The 26,694-nt window shown below is 39.8% G+C and overlaps 1 protein-coding gene across 1 annotated transcript in view; it reads right to left on the reverse strand.

Annotated features, from left to right (window-relative positions):
- Window positions 1-19,204: 19,204 nt before the first annotated feature.
- Window positions 19,205-26,694, reverse strand: part of ZBBX (zinc finger B-box domain containing) — a 78,418-nt gene continuing 70,928 nt past the window's right edge. The window contains exon 17 of the mRNA XM_044384775.2: window positions 19,205-20,053. Coding sequence (XP_044240710.2) covers window positions 19,761-20,053 — 293 coding nt within the window. The 3' untranslated portion in view covers window positions 19,205-19,760. The remainder of the gene's footprint in view (window positions 20,054-26,694) is intronic.

A 26,694-nucleotide genomic window follows, 5' to 3' on the forward strand; every position in this document is an offset into this window, starting at 1 on the left:
GGAACCGTCCTGCAACTAAAGCACCCTCATGCATAGGTATCCCTTTTCAAAAATGGGTTTGCAGACCTAGGAAAAAGTCCACACCCTTTTCTGTAAGAAACAACGGTGTGAAGATAATATCCACCAGTAACATCATCAATTATGAAGAGGGAAGCATGAATCAAAGTGGTTGTGGAAACATTAGGAAAGGTCTACGTACATATCGGTAAGAAACAACAGTGTATATGAACCACACTCAACTAACATCACCCTCATGATTCTACATCGCTTCAGAAAATAGGGGGTTATGAATCACCAAAGCACCGCATACATACATCTAGGAAACAACAGTGTATAGCAAAGAATCCAATACAATGAACATCACCATTCACGAATATGGAAACATGAACCAAGGAGGAGGAGGAATCAGAAGGAAAGTACCACATACTTAACCCTAGACAACATCGCTTTACAGAGTAGCATTAATAATTAACATCATCTTTCACGAATATGGAAGCATTAATGAAAAAGTTTTGGATTTTCAAGGACTGTGCCCCATCCTTATTGGTAATAAACCACATTGTACAGGAAAACACCTTCAACTAACATCAGCCTCCTCAATACTGATCTCTATTCAACATTGGGTGTGTAGGTCTAGGGAAAGGTCCACATACTTATAGCTAAGAAACAACAGTGTCGGATGGCAGAGGAGTAGGTGACCCCTTTTTCAGCCGGTCCCCTGAGTCGAGTTGGATAGGTACCAAAAACAGATATCGGAAGATAAGCGGAAGGGGGAGGGAGACGCCATGTTCGGGCACCAGGAAGTGGTAGCCACCTACACGGAGGAGCAGGCGGAAATGCGGACCGGCACCCGCGAGAGAGCAGACTGAGACCGTGAGCCAGGAACGTGCGCCACCAGATTGAAACGGAGCTCCGGTGTGCTCACTGGAACTAGACTGAGACCGGGAGCTCTGGGAGCATGCTGGGGCAGCTGGCGGCTGGCGGTGTTAGAAACACAAAGGACAGAGACGGGCCGGCCCTGGAAGTGAGGGCTGGGACCAGGGGTATGGGGCACACATCCCGTGACGCTGCAGGGTTGAGCAGCACCAACAGAAACAGAGTTAAAGTGGCCAGAACATCAGTGGAGAGCAGTCTGCGATCCCTCTGTTTGGAGACAGACTGGGAAACAAACATTCATGTTCAAGAGGCAGAGAGGACCCCTCCCAAGCTCAACCACGACAAACCTACGCCATGTCACGTCACAGTGCAATTCGCAAATATTAGATCCAAGGATACAGTATTGAAAGCGGCCAGGGCAAAGAAATTTCTCACGTACCAAGGCAAAGGTATCAGAATTACATCAGACCTGTCTACACAGACCTGGAATTAGAGAAAGGGTTGGGGGGCATTTTTAAAGCTCTTTCAGAGAAAAACATGCAGCCAAGGATCCTTTATCCAGCAAGGCTGTCATTCAGAATTGATGGAGAAATAAAGACCTTCCAGAATCGCCAGTCATTGACCAATTTCGTAACCACGAGATTATCCCTACAGGAGGTATTAAGGGGGTTTCTATAAAAGTAAAAAGGCCCCAAGAGTGATACAGAAGAGAAAGTCACCATCTATAGAAACAAAGACTTTACTGGCAATATGGCATCATTAAAATCATATCTCTCAATAATCAGTCTCAATGTAAATGGCCTAAATGCTCCCATAAAGCACCACAGGGTTGCAGATTGGATAAAAAGACATGACCCATCTATTTGCTGTCTACAAGAGACTAATTTTGAACCTAAAGATACATTCAGACTGAAAGTAAGGGGCTGGAGTACCATCTTTAATACCAATGGACCTCAAAAGAAACCTGGGGTAGTAATTCTCATATCAGACAGATTGGATTTTAAACTATAGGCTATAGTTAGAGACACAGAAGGGCACTATATTATTCTTAAAGGATGTATCCAACAAGTGGATATGACAATTATAAATATATATGCCCCCAACAGGGGAACAGCAAGATACACAAGCCAACTCTTAACCACAATAAAGAGACATGTGATGGGTAGTAAGGAGGGTACATATTGCATGGTGCAGTGGGTGTTATACGCAACCAATGAATCATGGAACCTTACATCAGAAACCAGGGATGTACTGTATGGTGACTAACATAATAAAAAAACATTAAAATTAAAAAAATACACTAATAGTAGGAAACCTCAACACTCCACTCTCAGCAATAGACAGATCACCTAAGCAAGAAATCAGCAAAGAAACAAGAGCTTTGAATTCCATTCATGACAAGTTGGACCTCAAAGATATATATATATAGAACACTACACCACAGAACCAAAGAATACACTCTATTTTAATGCCCATGGAACTTTCTCAAGAACACACCATGTTCTGGGTCACAAAACAGGTCACAACCGATACCAAAAGACTGAAATTATTTCCTGCATATTCTCAGACCACAACGCTCTGAAATTGGAACTCAACCACAAGGAAAAATTTGGAAGAAACTCAAACACTTGGAGACTAAGAACCAGCCTGCTCAGGAATGACTCGATAAACCAGGAAATCAAAAATCAATTTAAACAATTTATGGAGACCAACGTGAATGAAAACACAATGGTCCAAAACCTATGGGATACTGCAAAGGCAGTCCTAAGGGGGAAATACATAACCATCCAAACCTCACTCAAAAGAATAGAAAAATCTAAAATGCAGTTTTTATATTCTCACCTCAAGAAGCTGGAAAGCAACAGAGGGACAGGCCTAATCCACACACAAGGAAGCAGTTGACCAAGATTAGAGCAGAAACCAATGAATTAGAAACCAGGAGTACAGTTGAGCAGATCAACAGACTAGAAGCTGGTTCTTTGAGAGAATCAATAAAATTGACAGACAACTTGTATGACTTATCCAAAAGAATAGAGAAAGGACCCAAATTAATAAAATTATGAATGAAAAAGGAGAGGTCACAACCAACACCAATGAAATTGGAAGGATTATTAGAAACTTTTATCAACAGCTTTATGCCAATAAATTAAGCAATCTGGAAGAGGTGGAGGACTTCCTTGAAACCTATAAACTACCAAGACTGATACAGGAAGAAATTGATTTTTTAAGAGGCCAATTAATTATGAAGAGAATGAGTCATCGATAAAGAACTTTCCAAATAACAAAACTCCACGCCTGGATGGTTTTCCTGGGGAATTCTACCAAACATTCAAAGAAGAAATAATACCTATTCTCCTAAAGCTATTTTAAAAAAGAGAAACAGAAGGAAAGCTACCAAAGTCATTCTATGAGGCCAATATTACCTTGATCCCCAAACCAGGCAAAGACCGCATCAAAAGGGAGAATTACAGACCAATTCCCCTAATGAATATGGATGCCACAATTCTCAACAAGAACCTTGCTAATAGAATCCAACAGTACATTAAAAGGATTATCCATCATGACCAAGTGGGATTCATCCCTGGGATGTAAGGGTGGTCCAACATTTGCAAATCTATCAGTGTCATAGATTTTATCAACAACAAAAAAGCCAAAAATCCTACGATCCTCTCAATAGATGCAGAAAAAGCATTTGACAAAATACAGCATCCTTTCCTGATTAAAATCCTTCAGTGTAGGAATAGAGGGTACATTCCTCAATCCCATAAAAACTAGCTATGAAAAGCCTACAGCAAATATCATTCTCAATGGGGAAAAGCTGGAAGACTTTCCCTTAAGATCAGGAACACGACAAGGATGCCCACTCTCGCCACTATTATTCAACATAGTACTAGAAGTCCTTGCAACAGCAATCAGACAACAAAATGGGATCAAAGGTATCCACATCAGCAAAGAAGAAGTCAAAATGTCTCTCTTCGCAGATGACATGATACTCTATATGGAAAACCCAAAACAATCCACGCACAAAATATTAGAAGTTATGGAGCAATTCAGTAATGTGGCGGGATACAAAATCAATGCTCAGAAATCAGTTGCATTTCTATACATGAATAATGAGACTGAAGAAAGATAAATTAGGGAATCCATCCAATTTAAAATAGCACCAAAAATCATACGTTACCTTGGAATTAACCAGAGACGTAAAGGACCTATATTCTAGAAACTACAAATCACTCTTGAAAAACATTGAGGAAGACACAAAAATATGGAAGAATATTCCATGCTCATGGATTGTTAGAATTAACATAGTTAAAATGTCCATGTTACCCAGAGCAATCTACACTTTCAATGCTATCCCAATCAAAATACCGATGACAATTTTCAAAGAACTGGAACAAATAGCCCTTAAATTTGTATGGAAGCAGAAAAGGCCCCGAATCACCAAGGAAGTGTTGAAAAGGAAAGACAAAGCTGGCATCACAATGCCGGATTTCAAGCTGTACTACAGAGCTGTGATCACAAAGACAGCATGGTACTGGCACAAAAATAGACACATAGACCAATGGAACAGAATAGAGAACCCAGAAATGGACTCTCGGCTCTTTGGGCAACTAATCTTTGACAAAGCAGGAAAAAACATCCAGTGGAAAAAAGACAATCTCTTCAATAAATGGTGCTGGGAAAATTGGACAGCTACATGCAAAAGAATGAAACTTGACCACTCTCCCACACCATACACAGAGATAAACTCCAAATGGATGAAAGACCTTGATGTGAGACAGGAATCCATCAAAATCCTAGAGGAGAGCATAGGCAACAACCTCTACGACATCAGCCAAAGCAACCTTTTTCATGACACATCTCCAAAGGCAAGAGAAACAAAAGATAAAATGAACTTGTGGGACATCATCAAGATAAAAAGCTTCTGCACAGCCAAGAAAACAGTCAAAAAAACTAAGAGGCAGCCCACGGAATGGGAGAAAATATTTGCAAATGGTACTACAGATAAAGGACTGGTATCCAAGATCTACAAAGAACCTCTCAAACTAAATACTCGAGAAACAAATAAACAAATCATAAAATGGGCAGAAGATATGAACAGACACTTTTCCGATGAAGACATACAAATGGCTAACAGACACATGAAAAAATGTTTGAAATCTTTAGCCATCAGGGAAATTCTCGTCAAAACCACACTGAGATACCACCTTACACCAGTTAGAATGGCAAAAATTAAGAAGGCAAGAAACAACAATTGCTGGAGAGGATGTGGAGAAAGGGGGCCCCTCTTACATTGTTGGTGGGAATGCACATTGGTACAGCCACTCTGGAAAACAGTGTGGAGGTCCCTTAAAAAGTTAAAAATTGAGCTACCCTATGATCCAGCCATTGCAATACTGGGTATTTACCCCAAAGATACAGATGTAGTGAAGAGAAGGGCCATACGCACCCCAAAGTTCATAGTAGCATTGTCTACAATAGCTAAATCTTGGAAGGCGCTGAGATGCCCTTCAACGGATGATTGGATTAAGAAGTTGTGGTCCATATATACAATGGAATATTATTCAGCTATCAAAAAGAATGATTTCTCAATATTTGCTGCAACATAGACGGCACTGGAGGAGTTAATGCTAAGTGAAATAAGTCAAGAAGAGAAAGACAATTATATGGTTTCTCTCATCTATGGAACATAAGAACTGGAAGATCGGTAGGAGAAGAAAGGGATTAAGAAAGGGGGGGTAATCAGAAGGGGGAATGAAGCATGAGAGACTATGGACTCTGAGAAACAATCTGAGGGCTTTAGAGGGGAGGGGTGGTGGATGGGGATAAGCTGGTGATGGGTAATGAGGAGGGCACGTATTGCATGGTGCACTGGGTGTTATACGCACCTAATAAATCATTGAACTTTACTTAAAAAACCAGGGATGTACTGTATGGTGACTAACATAATATAATAAAAACTATTTTTAAAAAAAGACTTCCTTTGATTAAAGGGAACTCTTATTACATTCAGCTTCACCATTTGAACATGGGCTTTTAATGGTTTCCTTTCCAAGCCTTTCTCTTTGCCTTCTTCTTACCTGTGTGAATCCCTGATCCCACATCACAACATCCCCCCCACACCAGAACACACACACATGGATAAAAACTGTTCTCTGTACACCATACACCCTGAGTACTGCGAAAGTAAATGAGGAAATGCAGACAAGAGAGAAATCAAGCAAGTACTGTAACTCTGAAGGCTGGACATCTACTGAGTTGAAAGAATTGACCAAACATCAGAAACTTGAAAAGAAGGTTTTCCTTTAAAGTTGATTCTTCCTTAGTGGGCTTAAGTACCTACGTTCTTTACTGGTATTTCCTCAAGAGTGCGACAATCCAAAGGCGGTTTTGCGGTAAAAATTTGTGGGTGCTGTCTTCATATTTGTTTTGCAAGTACACATATTTCAGGACACCAGGCTGGCTCGGTCAGTCAGAGGACCATGCGACTGCAACTCTTGATCTGCGGGAGGTCGTGAGTTCCAGCACCACACTGGATGGGTGTGGAGATTACATAAACAAGCAGACGGGCAAAAGGAATTAGAATCGCTATGGTGATTTCAAACAAAACAAAACAAATGAAAACAAAACAAAACTTGGAAATAAAGTCGCCCCTGGTTTAATGCTTATTTCTAGACGCGACGACAGAGACCCTGTGAGGTTGCCAGACAGAGACATGTGGATTGATGGCACGGAACAGATACCCAAACAGATATGCTCAAGCCCTACAGAAGTTTGACAAATTCTAAGTGAAATAAGTCAAGCAGAGAAAGACAATTATCATACGGTTTTCTCATCTATGGAACATAAGAACTAGGAAGATCAGTAGGGGAAGAAAGGGATAAAGAAGCAGGGGTAATCAGAAGGGGGAATGAAGGATGAGAGACTATGGACTCTGAGAAACAAACTGAGGGCTTCAGAGGGGAGGGGGTTGGGGAATGGGATAGGCTGGTGATGGGTAGTAAGGAGGGCACGTATTGCATGGTGCACTGGGTGTTATACGCAACTAATGAATCATCGAACTTTACATCAGAAACCGGGGATGTACTGTATGGTGACTAACATAATAAAAAAAAACATTTAAAAAAAAGAAGTTTGACAAATTCTCAAAGGCCACTCGAAGGAGGAAGGATGACCCACCTCCCCATGACATCAGACGGTAATCAGACATCCACAGACCAAACACGCAGGCAGGCAGGCAGACAAAGGAACAAGAAAGCTGGGGCACCCGGGTGGCTCAGTCGGTTAAGCGTCTCCCTTCGGCTCAGGTCATGATCAAAGGGTTCTGGGATCAAGTCCCCCCATCGGGGGCTCCGTGCTCACCAGGGAATTTGCTTCTCTCTCTCACCCTCCTCCCTACTTGTCCACCCCCTCAAAATTGTTTTAATTAAAGAAAGAAGGAAAGCAAGCAAGCAAGCAAGCAAGCAAGCAAGCAAGCAAGCAAGCTTTGACCTAAACAGCCACACTTCCCCCCTAAGACAAATGTGAACTTAAAATGGATCACACACTGCCATGGGAAACATAAAACTGGAACACACCTGGGGGGGGCAGGGGGTGACTCTAAGAGAAAATTTAAGGAACTAGAACCAGGTAAAGAGAGTTTAAGACTTGACACCAGAGGTGTTATCCATGAAAAAGAAACGGGGAGGTTGGAGGTCATCAAAATTAAAAACCTAGGCTCTGTGAAACACCCTCTCAAGAGGGCCAAATGACAAAGGACACACAGAGGCCTGGGGGATTTGTGTGTGTGTGGGGGGCTTGTGGCTCAGAAAGAAACAAAATGAATAAATGCTCCCAGAGGTTGGATCAGGGTCACCAGGTGAACAGCGGTACAATCCGTTCAGATGGGAGGTCTGGCACATGGCCAAGGCAAGGAAGAAGACCAAGATTTTAGGATTAGGTCCCCTTGAATAGGTCGTGTCCACGAGGCTACTGAGTCAGAAAGTCAGCTAGGCAGTTTTATGTCTAATTCCGAATGGACATGAAGTCTGGGGTTTATAAGCAGAAAGTCCATAATCGATCACCCAGAGGTGATTAAACACAGAGAAAAACCGTAGCGACAATAGACTCTGTAGGGCCCAGGGTCAAACTACGGCCGGCGGGGGTGGGGGTGGGGGTGGGGGTACACTTCACATTTTAACACTCAGCCTAAGGAGCCCATGCTGAGGAACACTGCCACTGCAGAGGAGGACCGTCAGGAACGGTAGGAACAACAGGAGCAAGACATCGCCAGCTGTCAGGAACCACGGAGGGGATGAGAGATTCCCAAGGAACAAGGACCAGTGAGCCACTTACCCAGACTGCACTCAAGGAAACCAGAACTTGTCACCCCTAAAAGGTGCCACTTTGGTAAATGGCTTACTTTGAATTCAACCCACTGGAAACACAGCAGCTGCAAGAAGGATATTCTGACCCTTCTTTTCTTCATGAGAGCAAGAGATCGAACTTCCGTGTGAAAGGTACCTGCCCCAGAACCAGGAAGAAGACAGACATTCTTCATCACCAGAGACAAGGGGAGGGGACCGGGAGAATTAGGGTCTGAACAATCCACGTCAATAAACCCTCTTCCACTAGCCCCTGTCTTCCCGGGGACGTCTCTCACCATGGCCTAGTGGCCTGCCTGTCCCTTTCCCAAACCCCTTTGTCTTCTCCATTCTTCACAAGTTGGCTGATGCCTTGTCTTTATTCTCGTGTGAAGGCTCCCGTGCCCCATGTAAACACCCACTAACCGTCGTATGCCCTTCTCCCGTGAGTCTCTTGTGTCGGTCGCCATCCTAGGCCCAGCCAGAGACCCCCAAGAGGGTAGAGGAGAATCTCTCCTTCCCTGCCCCCCGGGGGCCTAGATTGTCAACTGGAATGTCGGTGTCGGGCTTGATGAGGAGAGCGAAGAAAAGAGAAATGAAGCGACAATGTGGTCTCCTTACAACTTGCAGCCCGCCGATAAATCCCTGAGACATACAGGTGTAACACCCCTATAACTCTCTCAGGGATTTTTTTTTTACGTTTTACCAATGAAGATTTGCTGTAGTCAGTGTCACTTTACTCTCATAACCACAGACGCCCGGGATATGCTAACACCCCTCTATCAACCTGTGGCCCACTGACACACATCTAAAGGGCCTCATGACTCGTGCTTTGCTAAAACAATAGGGACTGACCTTACCTTGACAAGAGCTAGCCCTGCAAGGTCTTGGAGACCTTTCTCTCAGGATACACAAATTCCTTAGAGACTTACCTTAGCCCTAACGCCCACTCACTAGAAGCTGTGTCACCAGTTAATGCCTCACAGTCCCAGTGCGGCTCTTTCCGCCCATAGGTCCTGTCCCCATGCTATAATAAAAGCACCTTGTTGCACCAGAAACATCTCAAGAATTCTTTCTTGACCGCATGCTTGGCAGCTCCCCATCAGGTTTGCTTGTCTGTCCCTTCTTGTGTTTGTTCCTTCGTGTGTGTGTGTGTGTGTGTGTGTGTGTGTGTGTGTGCACATTTGTCCGTCTGTCTAGTGGGGCTTTATTTATTTTTTTAGAGTGATTTCAGGTTCACCACAAAACTGACTGGCGAATGCCCATATGCCACCTGCTCTGCCATCGCTCACTGCTCCCAGCCCCACCACCCAACATGCAGAGGCGCAGGTGTGCTCCCTCAGAGCTTCCCACTCACCCATCTGTGCCAGAGCCGGTGTGTTATTACAATGGATCAATCCACACTGAGGCATCATCATCACCCACTCAGAGTACAGAGTTTACAATAGGGTTCACTCTTGGTGTTGTCCATTCTATGGGTCTTGACAAAGGTATCTTACCATCATAGTAGCCTACTCAGTAGTTCCACTGCCTTAAAAATCCTCTGTGTTCTGCCTATTCATCATCCCCCGCCACACACCCAACCCCGCCAAAACCCCTGGCAGCTTACAGATCTTTTTTTTTCTTCCCTCCCTCCCTTCATCTTTTTAAAAAAATTTTTTATTTTAATTTTTTTATTATGTTAGTCACCATACAGTACATCCCTGGTTTCTGATGTAAAGTTCGATGATTCATTACTTGCATATAACACCCAGTGCACCATGCAATACGTGCACCAGCCTATCCCATTTCCCCACTCCCCTCCCCTCTGAAACCCTCAGTTTCTCAGAGTCCTTTGTCTCCCATGCTTTATTTCCCTTTCTGATTACTCCCCCTTTCTTTATCCCTTTCTTCTCCTACAGATCTTCCTAGTTCTTACGTTCCATAAATGAGAGAATCCATATGATAGTTGTCATTCTCTGCTTGTCTTATTTCACTTAGCATTATCTCCTCCAGTGCTGTCCATATTGCATCAAATGTTGAGAAATCGTTGGTCTTTCCTTGTATACTGCTGTGTCTCCGAGATAAGTGTTTGGCACTTTCGTCAGGCTTCCACGACTACTTTGGTTAATGCTTCCATATTCATGTATGATGATGATAGGACTAAGTGCATTCGAGTACACTGTTGTTTCTTACAGATTAAGTTTATGGCATTTTCGTTACATTGTCACAACCACTTACGATAGGATTCCACATTAACCAAAGATAGTGTACGTTGTAAGATGGTTCCTGTACACTGCTGTTTCTCCCCTATATGTTTGTAGGCCTTACGTAGTGGTACCATAACCACTTTGATTCCTACTTCCATCTTCAGGAATGCTGATGTGACTTGAAGGGCATTATCCTGACACCATTGTTTCTTAGCTATAAGTATGTGGGCCTTTCACCAGGCCTACACACCCAATGTTGAATAGGGATCAGTATTGAGGAGGCTGATGTTAGTTGAAGGTGTTTTCCTGTACACAGTGTTTTATTACCAATAAGGATGAAGCACATGCTACGAGATTCCAGAAAGTTTTGATTAATACTTCCATATTCGTGAAAGATAATGTTAATTGTTAATGCTATTCTGTAAGGTGGTGTTGTCTAGGGAATCATATGTGGTCCTTTCCTTCTGATTCCACCTCCACCTTGTTTCATTTTTCCTTATGCATGTACAGTGATGTTCGTTGTAAGGGGTTCTTTCCTGTACACTGTTGTTTCTTAGATATATGTATGCGGTACTTTGGTGATTCATACACCCCCCTATTTACTGAAGGGATGTAGAATCATGAGGGTGATGTTGAGACGGTTCCTATGCAATGTTGTTTCTTACAGATATGTACGTACACCTTTCCTAATGCTTCCAAAAGCACTTTGATTCATGCTTCCCTATTCATAATCGATGATGTTACTGGTGGACATTCTCTTGACACCATTGTTTCCTAGAGTTAAGGGTGTGGATGTTTCCCTAGGACTACAAACATAATTTTGAGAAGGGATACCTATGCATGAGGGAGCATTAGTTGAAGGACGGTTCCTAGACACAGTTGTCTATTACATATAAGAATGGGCACAATTTTATGTTTCCATACAACTGTGGTGAATGTTTCCTTACTCATGAAAGATGAGTCTTTGGTCTTTCCTTGCATAGTGTTGTGTCTCAGAGATAAGTGTTTGGCACTTTTATCAGGCTTCCACGACTACTTTGGTTAATGCTTCCATATTCATGAATAATGATGTTAGGGCTAAGTGGGTTCCCGTACAGTGTTGTTTCTTACAGATAAGTTTATGGCACTTTTGTTTCATTGCCACAACCACTTACGATAGGGATTCCATATCAACCAAACATATTGTACGTTGTAAGATGGTTCCTGTACATTGTTGCTTCACAACTATATGTTTGTAGACCTTTCCTAATGGTACCATAACCACCTTGATTCATGCTTCCATCTTCAGGAAGGCTAATGTTGACTTGAAGGGCATTATACTGACACCGATGTTTCTTAACTATAAGTATGCTGACCTTTCCCTAGGCCTATTCACCCAATGTTGAATAGGGATCACTATTGAGGAGGCTGATGCTGGTTGAAGGTGTTTTCCTGTAAACAGTGGCGTATTACCAATAAGGAAGGGGCACAGTCCTAGAGATTCCAGAACCTTTTTATTAAAGCTTCCATATTCATGAAAGATGATGTTAATTATTAATGCTATTCTGTAAACTGATGTTGTCTAGGGACAGGTATGTGGTCCTTTCCTTCTGATTCCACCTCCAACATGGCTCATGATTCCATATGCGTGAATGGTGATGCTCGCTGTAAGTGCTATTTTGCTGTACTCAGTTGTTTCTTAGATATATGTATGCGGGCTTTTCGTAATTCATTCACCCCCTATTTTCTGAAGGGATGTAGAATCATGAGGGTGATGTTAGTTCAGGGCGGTTGCTATACACTGTTTTTTTTAATGTTTTTTATTATATTATGTTAGTCACCATACAGTACATCCCTGGTTTCTGACATAAAGTTCGATGATTCATTAGTTGCGTATAACACCCAGTACACCATGCAATACGTGCCCTCCTTACTACCCATCCCGTCTATCCCATTCCCCCAACCTCCCTCCCCTCTGAAGCCCTCAGTTTGTTTCTCAGAGTCCATAGTCTCTCATGCTTCATTCCCCCTTCTGATTACCCCCCCTTCTTCATCCCTTTCTTCCCCTACTGATCTTCACAATACTTATGTTCCATAGATAAGAGAAATCATACGATAATTGTCTTTCTCTGCTTGACTTATTTCACATAGCTTTATCTCCTCCAGTGCCGTCCATGTTGCAGCAAATGTTGAGAAATCATTCTTTCTGATAGCTGAGTAATATTCCATTGTATATATGGACCACAGCTTCTTAATCCAGTCATCTGTTAAAGGGCATCTCGGTTCCTTCCACGATTTAGCTATTGTGGACAATGCTGCTATGAATATTGGGGTGCATATGGCCCTTCTCTTCACTACGTCTGTATCTTTGGGGTAAATACCAGTAGTGCAATGGCTGGGTCATAGGGTAGCTCAATTTTTAACCTTTTTTTTTTTAATGATTTTTTATTATATTATGTTAGTCACCATACAGTAAATCCCCGGTTTCCGATGTAAGGCTTGATGATTCATTAGTTGTGTATAACACCCAGTGCACCATGCAATACGTGCCCTCCTTACTACCCATCACCAGTCTATCCCATTCTCCCACCCTCTCCCCTCTGAGGCCCTCAGTTTGTTTCTCATAGTCCATAGTCTCTCATGTTTCATTCCCCCTTCTGATTACCACCCCTTTCTTTATCCCTTTCTTCCCCTACTGATCATCCTAGTTCTTATGTTCCATAGATGAGAGAAATCATATGATAATTGTCTTTCTCTGCTTTACTTATTTCACTTAGCATTTTTAACCTTTTAAGGGACCTCCACACTGTTTTCCAGAGTGGCTGTACCAATTTGCATTCCCACAAACAATGTAGGAGGGATCCCCTTTCTCCACATCCTCTCCAGCAATTGTTGTTTCTTGCCTTGTCAATTTTTGCCATTCTAACTGGCATAAGGTGGTATCTTAGTGTGGTTTTGATTTGAATTTCCCTGATGACTAATGATTTTGAACATTTTTTCATGTGTTGTTTCTTACAGATATGCACGTAGACGTTTCCTAATGCTTCCACAACCACTTTGATTCATGCTTCCCTATTCATAATCGATGATCTTACTGGTAGATATTATCTTGACACTGTTGTTTCCTAGAGAAAAGTTTGTGACTTATCCCTAGGACTGCAAACACAATTTTGAGAAGGGATACCTATGCAAGAGTTGGCATTAATTGGAGGACTGTTCCTGGACACTGCTGTCTATTACATATAAGAATGTGGCACAATGTTCATATTTCCAAACCACTATGGTGAACTCTTCCTTACTCATGAAAGATGATGTTCGTTGGTCTTTCCTTGTATAGTGTTGTGTCTCAGAGATAAATGTTTGGCCCTTTCTTCAGGCTTCCATGACCACTTTGGTTAATGCTTCCATATTCATGAATGATGATGTATGGGCTAAGTGGGTTCCCATACACTGTTGTTTCTTACAGATAAGTTTATGGCATCTTTGTTACATTGCCACAAATACTTATGATGGGAATCCACATTAACCAATGATATTGTATGTTGTAAGATGGTTCCTGTATACTGTTGTTTCTCAGGTATATGTTCGTAGGCCTTACCTAATGGTACCAAAACCACCTTAATTCATGCTTCCATCTTCAGGAAGGCTGATGTGACTTGAAGGGCATTGTCCTGACACCATTGTTTCTTAGCTATATGTATGCTGACCTTTCCCTAAGCCTACACACCCAATGTTGAATAGGGATCAGTATTGAGGAGACTGATATTAGTTGAAGGTGTTTTCCTGTACACGGTGGTTTATTACCAGTAAGAATGGGGCACAGTCCTTGAGTTTCCAGAACCTTTTCATTAATGCTTCCATATTTGTGAAAGATGATGTTAACAAACTGAGGGCCACAGAGTGGAGGGGGTGGGTGAATGGGATAGGCTGGTGATGGGTAGTAAGGAGGGCATGTATTGCATGGTGCACTGGGTGTTATACACAACTAATGAATCATCGAGCCTTACATCGGAAACCGGGGATGTACTGTATGGTGACTAACATAATATAATAAAAAATCATTATAAAAAAAATAAAGCATACAAGCTGCAGGATGATATACTTAGCCAAAAAAAAAAAATCAAATTAAACAATTTATGGAAACCAACGAGAATGAGAACACAACAGTCCAAAACCTATGGGATACTGCAAAGGCAGTCCTAAGGGGAAAATATATAGCCATCCAAGCCTCACTCAAAAGAATAGAAAAATCTAAAATGCAGTTTTTATATTCTCACCTCAAGAACCTGGAACAGCAACAGAGGGACAGGCCTAATCCACGCACAAGGAAGCAGTTGATCAAGACTAGAGCAGAAATCAATGAATTAGAAACCAGGAGCACAATAGAGCAGATCAACAGAACTAGAAGCTGGTTCTTTGAAAGAGTAAATAAAAATTGACAGACCACTGGCAAGACTTATCCAAAAAATAGAGAAAGGACCCAAATTAATAAAATTATGAATGAAGAGGGTGAGGTCACAACCAACACCAAAGAAATTGGAAGGCTTATTAGACACTTTTATCAACAGCTTTATGCCAATAAATTTAGTAATCTGGAAGAGATGGAGGCCTCCTGGAAACCTATAAACTGCCAAGACTGAAACAGGAAGAAATTGATTTTCTAAAGAGGCCAATTAATTATGAAGAGGTTGAAACAGTGATAAAAAACCTTCCAAGATACAAAACGCCAGGAATGGATGGTTTTCCCAGGGAATTCTACCAAACATTCAAAGAAGAAATAATACCTATTCTCCTAAAGCTATTTCAAAAAATAGAAACAGAAGGAAAGCTACCAAACTCATTCTATGAGGTCAATATTACCTTAATCCCCAAAACAGGCAAAGACCCCATCAAAAAGGAGAATTACAGACCGATTTCCCTAATGAATATGGACGCCAAAATACTCAACAAGATCCTTGCTAATAGAATCCAACAGCACATTAAAACGATTATCCATCATGACCAAGTGGGATTCATCCCTGGGACACAAGGGTGCTTCAACATTTGCAAATCTATCAGTGTCATAGATTTTATCAACAAGAAAAAAGCCAAAAATCATATGATCCTCTCAATAGATGCAGAAAAAGCATTTGACAAAATACAGCATCCTTTCCTGATTAAAACCCTTCAGAGTGTAGGGATAGAGGGTACATTCCTCAATCTCATAAAAACCATCTATGAAAAGCCTACGTAAATATCATTCTCAATGGTGAAAAGCTGGAAACCTTTCCCTTAAGGTCAGGAACACGACAAGGATGCCCACTCTTGCCACTATTATTCAACATAGTACTAGAAGTCCTTGCAACAGCAATCAAGCAAAAAAAAGGAATAAAATGTATCCAACTCAGCAAACAAGAAGTCAAAATGTCTCTCTTTGCAGATGACATGATACTTTATATGGAAAACCCAAAAGAATCCACTCCCAAACTATTAGAAGTTATAGAGCAATTCAGTAACATGGTGGGATACAAAATCAATGCTCAGAAATCAGTTGCATTTCTATACACGAACAATGAGACTGAAGAAAGAAAAATTAGGGAATCCATTCCATTTACAATAGCACCAAAAACCATACGTTACCTTGGAATTAATGTAACCAGAGATGTAAAGGACCTATATTCTATAAACTACAAATCACTCTCAAAAAACATTGAAGAAGACACAAAAAGATGGAAAAATATTCCATGTTCATGGATCGTTAGAATTAACATAGTTAAAATGTCCATGCTACCCAGAGCAATGTACACTTTAATCCTATCCTGATCAAAATACCGATGACATTTTTCAAAGAACTGGAACAAACAGCCCTTAAATTTGTGTGGAAGCAGAAAAGGCCCCAAATCGCCAAGGAAGTGTTGAAAAGGAAAGACAAAGCTGGGGGTACCACAATGCCAGATTTCAAGCTGTACTACAAAGCTGTGATCACAAAGACAGTATGATACTGGCACAAAAACAGACACATAGACCAATGGAATAGAATAGAAAACCCAGAAATGGACTCTCGGCTCTTTGGGTAACTAATCTTTGACAAAGCAGGAAAAAACATCTGGTGGAAAAAAAGACAGTCTTTTCAATAAATGGTTCTGGGAAAATTGGACAGCTACATGCAAAAGAATGAAACTTGACCACTCTCTCATACCATAGACAAAGATAAACTCTAAATGGATGAATGTCCTCGATGTGAGACAGGAATCCATCAAAATCCTAGAGGAGAGCATAGGCAGCAACCTCTACGACATCGGCCACAGCAACCTTTTTCATGACACATCTCCAAAGGAAAGAGAACAAAAGATAAAATGAACTTGTGGGACTTCATCAAGATAAAAACTTCTGCACAGCCAAGGAAACAGTCAAAAAAACTAAGAGGGAGCCCACGGAATGGGAGAAAATATTTGCAAATGGTACTACAGATAAAAGACTGGTATCCAAGGTCTACAAACAACTTCTCAAACTCAATACGTGAGAAACAAATAAACAAATCATAAAGTGGGCAGAAGATATGAACAGACACTTTTCCAATGAAGACATACAAATGGCTAACAGACACATGAAAAAGTGTTCAAAATCATTATCCATCAGGGAAATTCCAATCAAAACCACAGTAAGATACCACCTTACACCAGTTAGAATGGCAAAAATTGACAAGGCAAGAAACAACAAATGCTGGAGAGGATGTGGAGAAAGGGGATCCCTCCTACATTGTTGGTGGGAATGCAAGTTGGTACAGCCACTCTGGAAAACAGTGTGGAGGTCCCTTAAAAAGTTAAAAATTGAGTTACCCTATGATCCAGCCATTGCAATACTGGGTATTTACCCCAACGATACAGACGTAGTGAAGAGAAGGGCCATATGCACCCCCATGTTCATAGCAGCAATGTCCACAATAGGTAAATCGTGGAAGGAACCGAGATGCCCTTCAACAGATGATTGGATTAAGAAGCTGTGGTCCAGGGGCGCCTGGGTGGCACAGCGGTTAAGCGTCTGCCTTCAGCTCAGGGCGTCATCCCGGCATGATGGGATCGAGCCCCACATCAGGCTCTTCCGCTATGAGCCTGCTTCTTCCTCTCCCACTCCCCCTGCTTGTGTTCCCTCTCTCGCTGGCTGTCTCTATCTCTGTCGAATAAATAAATAAAATCTTAAAAAAAAAAGAAGCTGTGGTCCATTTATACAATGGAATTTACTCAGGTATCAAAAGGAATGATTTCTCAACATTTGCTGCAACACTGGACGGCATTGGAGGAGATAATGCTAAGTGAAATAAGAAGAGAAAGACAATTATCATATGGTTTCTCTCATCTATGGAACATAAGATTTAGAAAGATTGGTAGAAGAAAGGGATTAAGAAAGGGGTGCAATCAGAAGGGGGAATGAAGCATGAGAGACTATGGACTCGGAGAAACAAACTGCGGGCTTCAGAGGGGAGGGGAGTGGGGGAATGCGATAGGCTGATGATGGGTAGTAAGGAGGGCACGTATTGCATGGTGCACTGGGTGTTATACGCAACTAATGAATCATCAAATTTTACATCAGAACCCAGGGATGTACTGTATGGTGACTAACATAATATAATAAAAAAATATTACTATAAAAAATAAATGAAAAATTAAATGGCCTGAAAGAAAATAAATAAATAAATATATTTAACCAAAAGTTAACAGGGAAAACTGTGCTAAACTAACTAGTATCAAAAATCAGGGACAGAAGACAGTTGAGAAATGTCTACTAAGTGCAGAGGAAAAAACTATGATCCACTAAATTAAGCTAGCTAACTTGCCAATCGAACATAAAGATGAAACAGGCATTCTCAAGATTTCCACAATCAAATCTTCTACAAAAGAATCAAAATAAAAGGCACAAAATTGGAAAGTCATAATGAAAATGCTAGTTCTGGTCATTTAATGTAATATGAATTTTTACTAAGAAAAAGAAAAGAAAAGGAAACCTCAAAAACGAAAAAAAAATAGCAATATATTCAATTACATAAATGTAATTTATATATGTATTTATATATATAATTTTTGTATAAAATACAATTATAATCACACGTTAAAAAAAAAGAACAGGGGTGCCTAGGTGAGCCTCCTACTCTTAGTTTCTGCTCTGGTCCTTATCTCAGGGTCACGGGGATCAAGCCCGCCCTCGGGCTCACTGGCTTAATGGGGTCTGCTGAAATTTCTCTCTCCCTCCTGCTGCCCCTCCCCTGTGTGCTCTCTCTCTCTCTCAAATAAATGGATAAATCTTTAAAAAACGAAAAAAGAAACAAAAAAATGAGTCCTCCTCTTATATAGGGATTTAATTGTGATTGCCTAAAACTAAGTCATATATAGTTACAAATGGCCTTCATAGTTTAGTGTTTCTTTTTTCCTTTTTCCTTAATTTTTAAAGGGATATTTATAAAAAGTTACAGGATAGACCATATAAACTTGCCAATATCCCACTGTTTCTTGTGTACAAAATGGCAGTTTCATAATTTCCACTTAATATTTTTGTGATGAAAAAATACTTCTCTGAAATGTACAATTTCCTTTAGTTTCACTTCAATTTTTCTTTTGTTAAACTGGGTAAAAACATAATTATTTAAAAATATGTAGAGCATAAATATATTTTCATAAAATTTTTACTGTCTTTCCTTCAATCTATTCATCCTTCTATGTATTTTTATATGTACACTCATGATATAAACAGATGTTTAAAATGATGCTTATCAAATAATATGGTTGTTTTCGGAGGAGTAAGATTTTTGTGGGGATTTGGGCTTCCTTTTTAGTATTTTGTTGTATTTCTTTCAAGGATATGGGTATGATTTGCTAGACTCCAACCACTGAGGTTTAGGAAAGAGAATGCGCAAGTATAATTTCTCCTTCAACTGGTCAACATTGATAACCAGCAGCACTGACATCAACTGGGTACTTGTCAGATGTGCAGAATCCTGGGCCCCACCCCAGAATTTTAACAAGACTCCCGGGGCATTTGTATACACATTGAAATTTGACAAATACTTCTTTAAAAGATCTAACAGCTCAATTCTCCAACAAGGGTGTTGGGCGGTGGCTTTCATAAAAGCTACAGAGATTAGCTGCTCAGCAGATTTGTAGAAAGGAGAAAAAAATTATTTTTTTTGTCCACATGAAGTTCTTTATGCTATATTTTAACTGTGTATTACATAGGAGAAGGGGGCCATCTCTGGTGTGGGCGTCCATACACTTTAGAACATTCTCAGGGTGATGTCAAGAGACATCCAAGGAAACAAACACAAAGGTTGGTGGTTAAATAAGGGAGAGGGACAGCCTTGTTTTTGTGGAGAGTGATATGAAGAATCAAGCAGAAGGCAGAGTTAACATTGTCTAAAGTGAAAAAAAATAGCATTACCTGCAAGATTTCTCAGCACATTTAACTCTTTTTCCAAACTGTCTAAGGTTTGCTCATCAGCGGTGTCATCTAAGAAAGGCTCACTATGGTCAGTAACATCAATATATTCAATTTCTGAAATTTCAGAAGCAGCTCTAGATAATGATCGAGCAGCTGCACTTCTTGATCGAGGATAGGAGGAGACACGGCAGCTGGAGCCTTTTTTAACAGAGTTGGAAAGGGATAAATTTGCTGTTGAAGGTCTCTGTGATATCTGGCCTAAAATGAAAAATAAAAAAATTTTACATCAACTTTAAAAAAAATTCTGAATGAATGCTTAAAGATATAAAATACCAGCCCCCTAAATCTAGAGCAGTTAAGGTCATGCAACAGAGTTTAAGGGAAAGTGGGCTCAAAATTATCATGCATTCTGGTTTACCACAATGTTTTAATCCCAAGTTACTTTCCTATGTCATAAAGAACACTTCTGGGTTATTATTCCCTTTTTTTCTACCTTCAGAAAAAGACAGCTGATTTTGATATTAACTAAAGCAAAACATCTGTAAACCAAGTTAATTCAAGACAAATTTAGTATCTAATCTTTTTTAGTTTCCAATGTTCAATCTTATAATCTATTCCATAAACATTCCAAACTGTGTCGTGTTTCTTAAATTCTCAGATGATACCACACTGTGCCTTGTAAGAGAGAAAAACTCATAGAATAGACATGGTAGCACTTCCTAATGAATTTTAGTTGATGATGTGTAACATTCTTCTATTAAGACAAACATGGAGACAAAATACTAGTATGCAAAATCTTTTAGAAAAACACAGGTTTTCAAGAAATTGAGATCATATTTCTAATTTTCCTAAATAGTTCACTTTCTGCTGCTTTGGAGGGCACGTTAGTGGAAAAGTTCCAGAAACATAGATCTAACTCAGGTTATTACTTTGTTCCACTAAGGCAGTCACAAGTTGGTCTTGACCTATTTCAAAGGTTGATTTAGTTGTTTTCTTCAACATGTGTGTTTCTTTCATAGGAGGAAAAAAAATCCCTTCAAATCTTACACTATCACAAAATAACTATATTTCTCTCTCTCTCTATTTACATATACCTATTGATAGATAGATACATATATCTATCTTTTTGTACTGCTCATAAGATTCTTTAATGAAGGCCAAGGGAATATTCAAAGTACAAATTTAGAAATTCATAGTGTAGGTATATTTTTATATGTATTAAATCAGTGTTCTGATTTAGATTAATATATTTATATTAAATATAAATAATTTATAAGATAACCTTGTATTCCCTTAATACAAATGGGCTTTGTGTAAAATATGGATTATTTAAAGAAGCGCTATTGTCAATATCATGAAAATCATGATTTGAATGAATGTATGCCATTATAACATTATGCCCACTCAACTCGAATGAAAATGTAAGATTCAGAAGAGTAACTACAGGTAGTTGTCATGTATTAAACATTTAATAACTACTGAGTTTGTCTTTTTTTAAACTTAAAAATCTACTTTGAATGTAGCTAGTATTCTAAGAAGCATCCTAATGCAGTGTGTAATTAAGCAATTAAAACTGACAAAGGTAAGTCCCAAAGGGCACCAATTTTAATGAACATTTCAGAAATCAATTTTGAAAACATTTTTTGTTGGAATGAAATTATGAATAAATTAAAATAAGATTCTGACCTTTTAGTCTATGTACACAGAGACAATTATGAAGAAAAATTATTGACAAAAATGCATCTATGTTTGAGGACATATAAATGTAAATACCCCTATGGATTACTTTAATGGCTAGAATTTGGAAATAATTTCCCCTTTCACCTGTAACACACGAGTACATCATATATAAAATACACAAATACATAAAAATACATGATACACAAAAAGCAATCTTGCCATTCCTACATAATAAAACAGTGGTAGGAACAGCCATCGTGGAAGTACGTGAGTGTAATAGTAATTCAACTATATGAATTGAAACTTCTGCATCTACAGAGAACATGAGACCCTTCTATTTGTATTGTGCTCTGTGCCAGTCAAGTAAACTTCAGAGGAATGCAGAACTCTGATTAAAATAAAGCAAGTGGAAAACGTTATGAGGAAGACCCGGACTTCTGCCAACACAGGCAAATATAAGTTGACAAAAATTTAGCATAATATAGATGTCCTTCAGAGGATTCAGAAGAGCACAAACACTTTGCAAACTCTTGTGACAACATCTGGTTGCCACAGTATTAGAGGTTAATTGATCCCAATCAAGAAGGAATGTACATTGAGGGTGGGCCAGACCTAACGCTTAGCATTCAGCAAACAGACCATCTTTTTAATGGAAAATATGTTTAAAGAATAATTTAAAGTCCCCAAAACATAGAAAGAGTCAGAAGAAGCTTCAATCTGGTCCTTGATTTATTTATTTTGTTTATTTAGGGGAGTATATAATTCTCTCTACAAGCTTATTAATGTAGAAGCTTATTAATGCTATCACCGGGGTTAAGATTTGAAACACTGTTAAGACTGACACTAATGAGAAATGCAACGATTGAAGGAAGCATTCCATATTTTTTTTAAAAAGTCCAGTTTGTAGATTATAAACATAAGAAATTCCTTTTGGAGTAACTTGTGCCATTGCTGGCAGTGTAATCTTAGGAAATTATAGATTACCACTGACCACAGTTACACTCTAAAAATAACTAAAGAAATTGTTCTTGGTATTAGCTAAAGAATATATGCTCTATGACTACTAATGAGACCATGCCATATATTGGTAAGATAAAAGAGAAGGGTGCTTTGCACTATATTAATGGGCATAAGAATGCTGACAAGGTTATGAAAGTATGCATCACTCACTGAATGGTATTTAGTACAATAACTTTTATTGCCAGCCTAAATAAAAACATTAGAATTGGATGGAACATCAGTGAGGAACATGCTTTTTGCACCGTGTTTCAATAACAAATAACATCTGATAAGGAGCCACTATTTTATTCCTGAATAAAGGTTGCAAAGCATCAGTGCCTTTTGACATTCTTGTTCTCCTAAACATTTATACATAAAACATAAAAACGTATTTTCTAAGAGTTCTTAACACATATATGGACGTTTTATTTAGCAGTATGGGTTAGTAGAAAGAAGGCTAAACTGGGAAGCACTTGCCCAGTCTCACTGAATTAGAAATCACCTTGTGACCTGAGACATGCAAATTCATATTTCACCTGCAAAAGTTAGGAGTAATTTAGGAGTTTGACAGAATGAGGTCTTAAATCCCCTTCAACTCTGAGAGCCTATGAATTAATAACCAATCCAATTAAATTACAAAATCATTTGTCAAATCCTAAAATTGCCAGGCACTGTGTCAGGATCAGGGTACTCAAAAGTGAATGAGACATTGCCTCTACCCTCAAGTTGTACTCCAAATCAATACATAGTCCTGCTCTCCTGCTTCACTCCTTCAGACACGCTTGCTAAGTGATGACAATATGCCAGGCTGTGTTCCATCACTCAGGACACCACAAAGAAAAGGACAAGCTAGGTTCTCACTTTCTTTCCAACCAAGTATAAGGTGAGCAGAAAATAAACAAGTAGGATAATTTAATCTAGTAATAGGTTCTAGGAGAAGGACAAAAGAAGGTAAATGTGACTGAGGGGTTTCAAGAGGCTGGCATTAGGTAGGGTGGTTTCAGAAGACCTCTCTAAGGAGGAAGCATCTGGGCTGAGCTGGAAAAATGGGAAAGAATCAATCATATGAAAAAGGTGTGAAGAGGGAGAAAGAGGCTACAAACCATCCCAGGTTAGACAGAAGAGCAAATTCTAAATGTAACAAGCAAGAGAGAGTGTGGCCTGTGTGAGAACAAAAAGAAGCCATTTTAGCTGCACTGTGGGAGAGGATGCGGTTGGCTGAGTTGGGCAAGGCTAACTCAGTACTGCTGTGTGATGTCTGGTAAGAAATGCTGTTTTTTTGTTTTTCTTTTTTATTCTGTCTTCTACAAGAAGCTATAAAATGCTTTTAAGCAGGAGATTGACAAGGTGCCATTTATGCTTTAAGTTTACAGAAAATGTGATTAGTTCCCTATAAATTATAAACAATTCACTCACTGACTATAAATGGTAGAATTTGATGGAAACTACTTATTGAAACTTGTTTTCAGGAAAGGCAAAAAGTGAAATTGAGACACAAATGAGAGAGGATGGACAACTGGCTTGGGCCCATCTTGGGCAATAAAGGTAGAAGCGGTCAGATCTGGGATCAGTATTAGAGCTGAACTCAGCAGGCTCTAGGGATGACCAGGCTGTGGTGGGGAGGAGAAAGACAAGATGGCTCCTGATTTGGAGACTTACCGATGTTTACACGGTTGTGCAGACAGAGATAGGAAGATGCGGTGGGCAAGCAGGAGGTTTTGGTGGGGGTTGGGGAGGCTCAAAGGGCTTGCTGCTAAACATGGCTGTATTTCATAGCTATTAGGTTTCTACATTCACAAACTTAAAAATCTTACAGAAGAATTCCTTTATACACTAGCATAATTTCAGAATATACTATTTTGATAACTTGCGGCACAGCCAGAAAAATTTTATTTTTATTTCAGGCTACTGCTTCTGTTCAGAAAGTCCTTTCCCTCTGGCCCTAACTGGTAAATCTTACTAATTTTTTAAGACTAAGCTGAAATGTCATCTGGTCTCCAACACCTTGGTGATCTACACCTTTTAATGGCAAAGCAATCACTTTACTATCTCCATTCCTAAAAAGACTTTGCACGTACCTACTTCTGTTATAGCTGGTCACATGTACCTGTTGGTCTCCAAAAGTATGTTGCTCACAGTCCTTTCATAAAATGTGTATTTAATATGGGGTGATTTATACACATAAATGCATGTATCTATACAGAAGTTTTCCCTGAGTATGATTTTTAGACTGTCTACAGTAGCATAACATGGAATTGTTGATAAAATAAATGCAAATTCCTAGACCCTATCTCAGCTTTAATAAATGAGAATCTTAAGAGTGAGGTGGCAAAATCCACACCACAACAGGTTTCCCAGGTGGTTGTGCTCAAACTAACATTTGAGAACCTCTGCACTAGACTAAGCTCTTGGAATACAGGGACGAGGGCTGATTCTGTATCGCCAGTGTCTGGCAGTGCTCCTACAAATATTTCTTATAGTAAATTATTGATTTCAACTGATCACTCCAAATTGAGACTTTAAGGCATTTGGCTACTTATCTATAAAGATTTGCCTTAGTAAGATCAGGAACACGACAAGGATGCCCACTCTCACCACTATTATTCAACATAGTACTAGAAGTCCTTGCAACAGCAATCAGACAACAAAAAGGGATAAAATGTATCAACATCGGCAAAGAAGAAGTCAAACTGTCTCTCTTCGCAGATGACATGATACTCTATATGGAAAACCCAAAAGAATCCACTCCCAAACTATTAGAAGTTATAGAGCAATTCAGTAATGTGGCGGGATACAAAATCAGTGCTCAGAAATCAGTTGCATTTCCATATACGAATAATGAGACTGAAGAAAGAGAAATTAGGGAATCCATCCCATTTACAATAGCACCAAAAATCATATGTTACCTTGGAATTAACTTAACCAGAGACGTAAAGGACCTATATTCTAGAAACTACAAATCACTGATGAAAGACATTCAAGAAGACACAAAAAGATGGAAAAATATCCCATGCTCATGGATCAGAAGAATTTACATAGTTAAAATGTCCATGCTACCCGGAGCAATCTACACTTTCAATGCTATCCCGATCAAAATACCGAGGACATTTTTCAAAGAACTGGAACAAATAGCCCTTAAATTTGTATGGAACCAGAAAAGGCCCCAAATCGCCAAGGAACTGTTGAAAAAGAAAGACAAAGCTGGGGGCATCACAATGCCGGATTTCAAGCTGTACTACAAAGCTGTGATCACAAAGACAGCATGGTACTGGCACAAAAACAGACACATAGACCAATGGAACAGAATAGAGAACCCAGAAATGGACTCTCGGCTCTTTGGGCAGCTAATTTTTGATAAAGCAGGAAAAAACATCTGGTGGAAAAAAGACAGTCTCTTCAATAAATGGTTCTGGGAATATTGGACAGCTACATGCAAAAGAATGAAACTTGACCACTCTCTCACACCATAGACAAAGATAAACTCTAAATGGATGAAAGACCTCGATGTGAGAAAGGAATCCATCAAAATCCTAGAGGAGAGCATAGGCAACAACCTCTACGACATCGGCCACAGCAACCTTTTTCATGACACATCTCCAAAGGCAAGAGAAACAAAAGATAAAATGAACTTGTGGGACTTCGTCAAGATAAAAATCCTCTGGGACGCCTGGGTGGCACAGCGGTTAAGCGTCTGCCTTCGGCTCAGGGTGTGATCCCTGTGTTGTGGGATCGAGCCCCACATCAGGCTTCTCTGCTATGAGCCTGCTTCTCCTCTCCCACTCCCCCTGCTTGTGTTCCCTCTCTCGCTGGCTGTCTGTCTCTCTGTCAAATAAATAAATAAAATCTTAAAAAAAAAAAAAGATAAAAATCCTCTGCACAGCCAAGGAAACAGTCAAAAAAACTAAGAGGCAGCCCACGGAATGGGAGAATGTATTTGCAAATGGTACTACAGATAAAAGTCTGGTTTCTAAGATCTACAAAGAACTTCTGAAACTCAATACGCGAGAAACAAATAAACAAATCATAAAGTGGGCAGAAGATATGAACAGACACTTTTCCAATGAAGACATACAAATGGCTAACAGACACATGAAAAAATGTTCAAAATCACTATCCGTCAGGGAAATTCAAATCAAAACCACACTGAGATACCACCTTACGCCAGTTAGAATGGCAAAAATTGACAAGGCAAAAAACAATTGCTGGGGAGGATGTGGAGA

This window comes from Ursus arctos, unplaced genomic scaffold (genome assembly GCF_023065955.2).
Source record: "Ursus arctos isolate Adak ecotype North America unplaced genomic scaffold, UrsArc2.0 scaffold_4, whole genome shotgun sequence".
NCBI lineage: Eukaryota > Metazoa > Chordata > Mammalia > Carnivora > Ursidae > Ursus > Ursus arctos.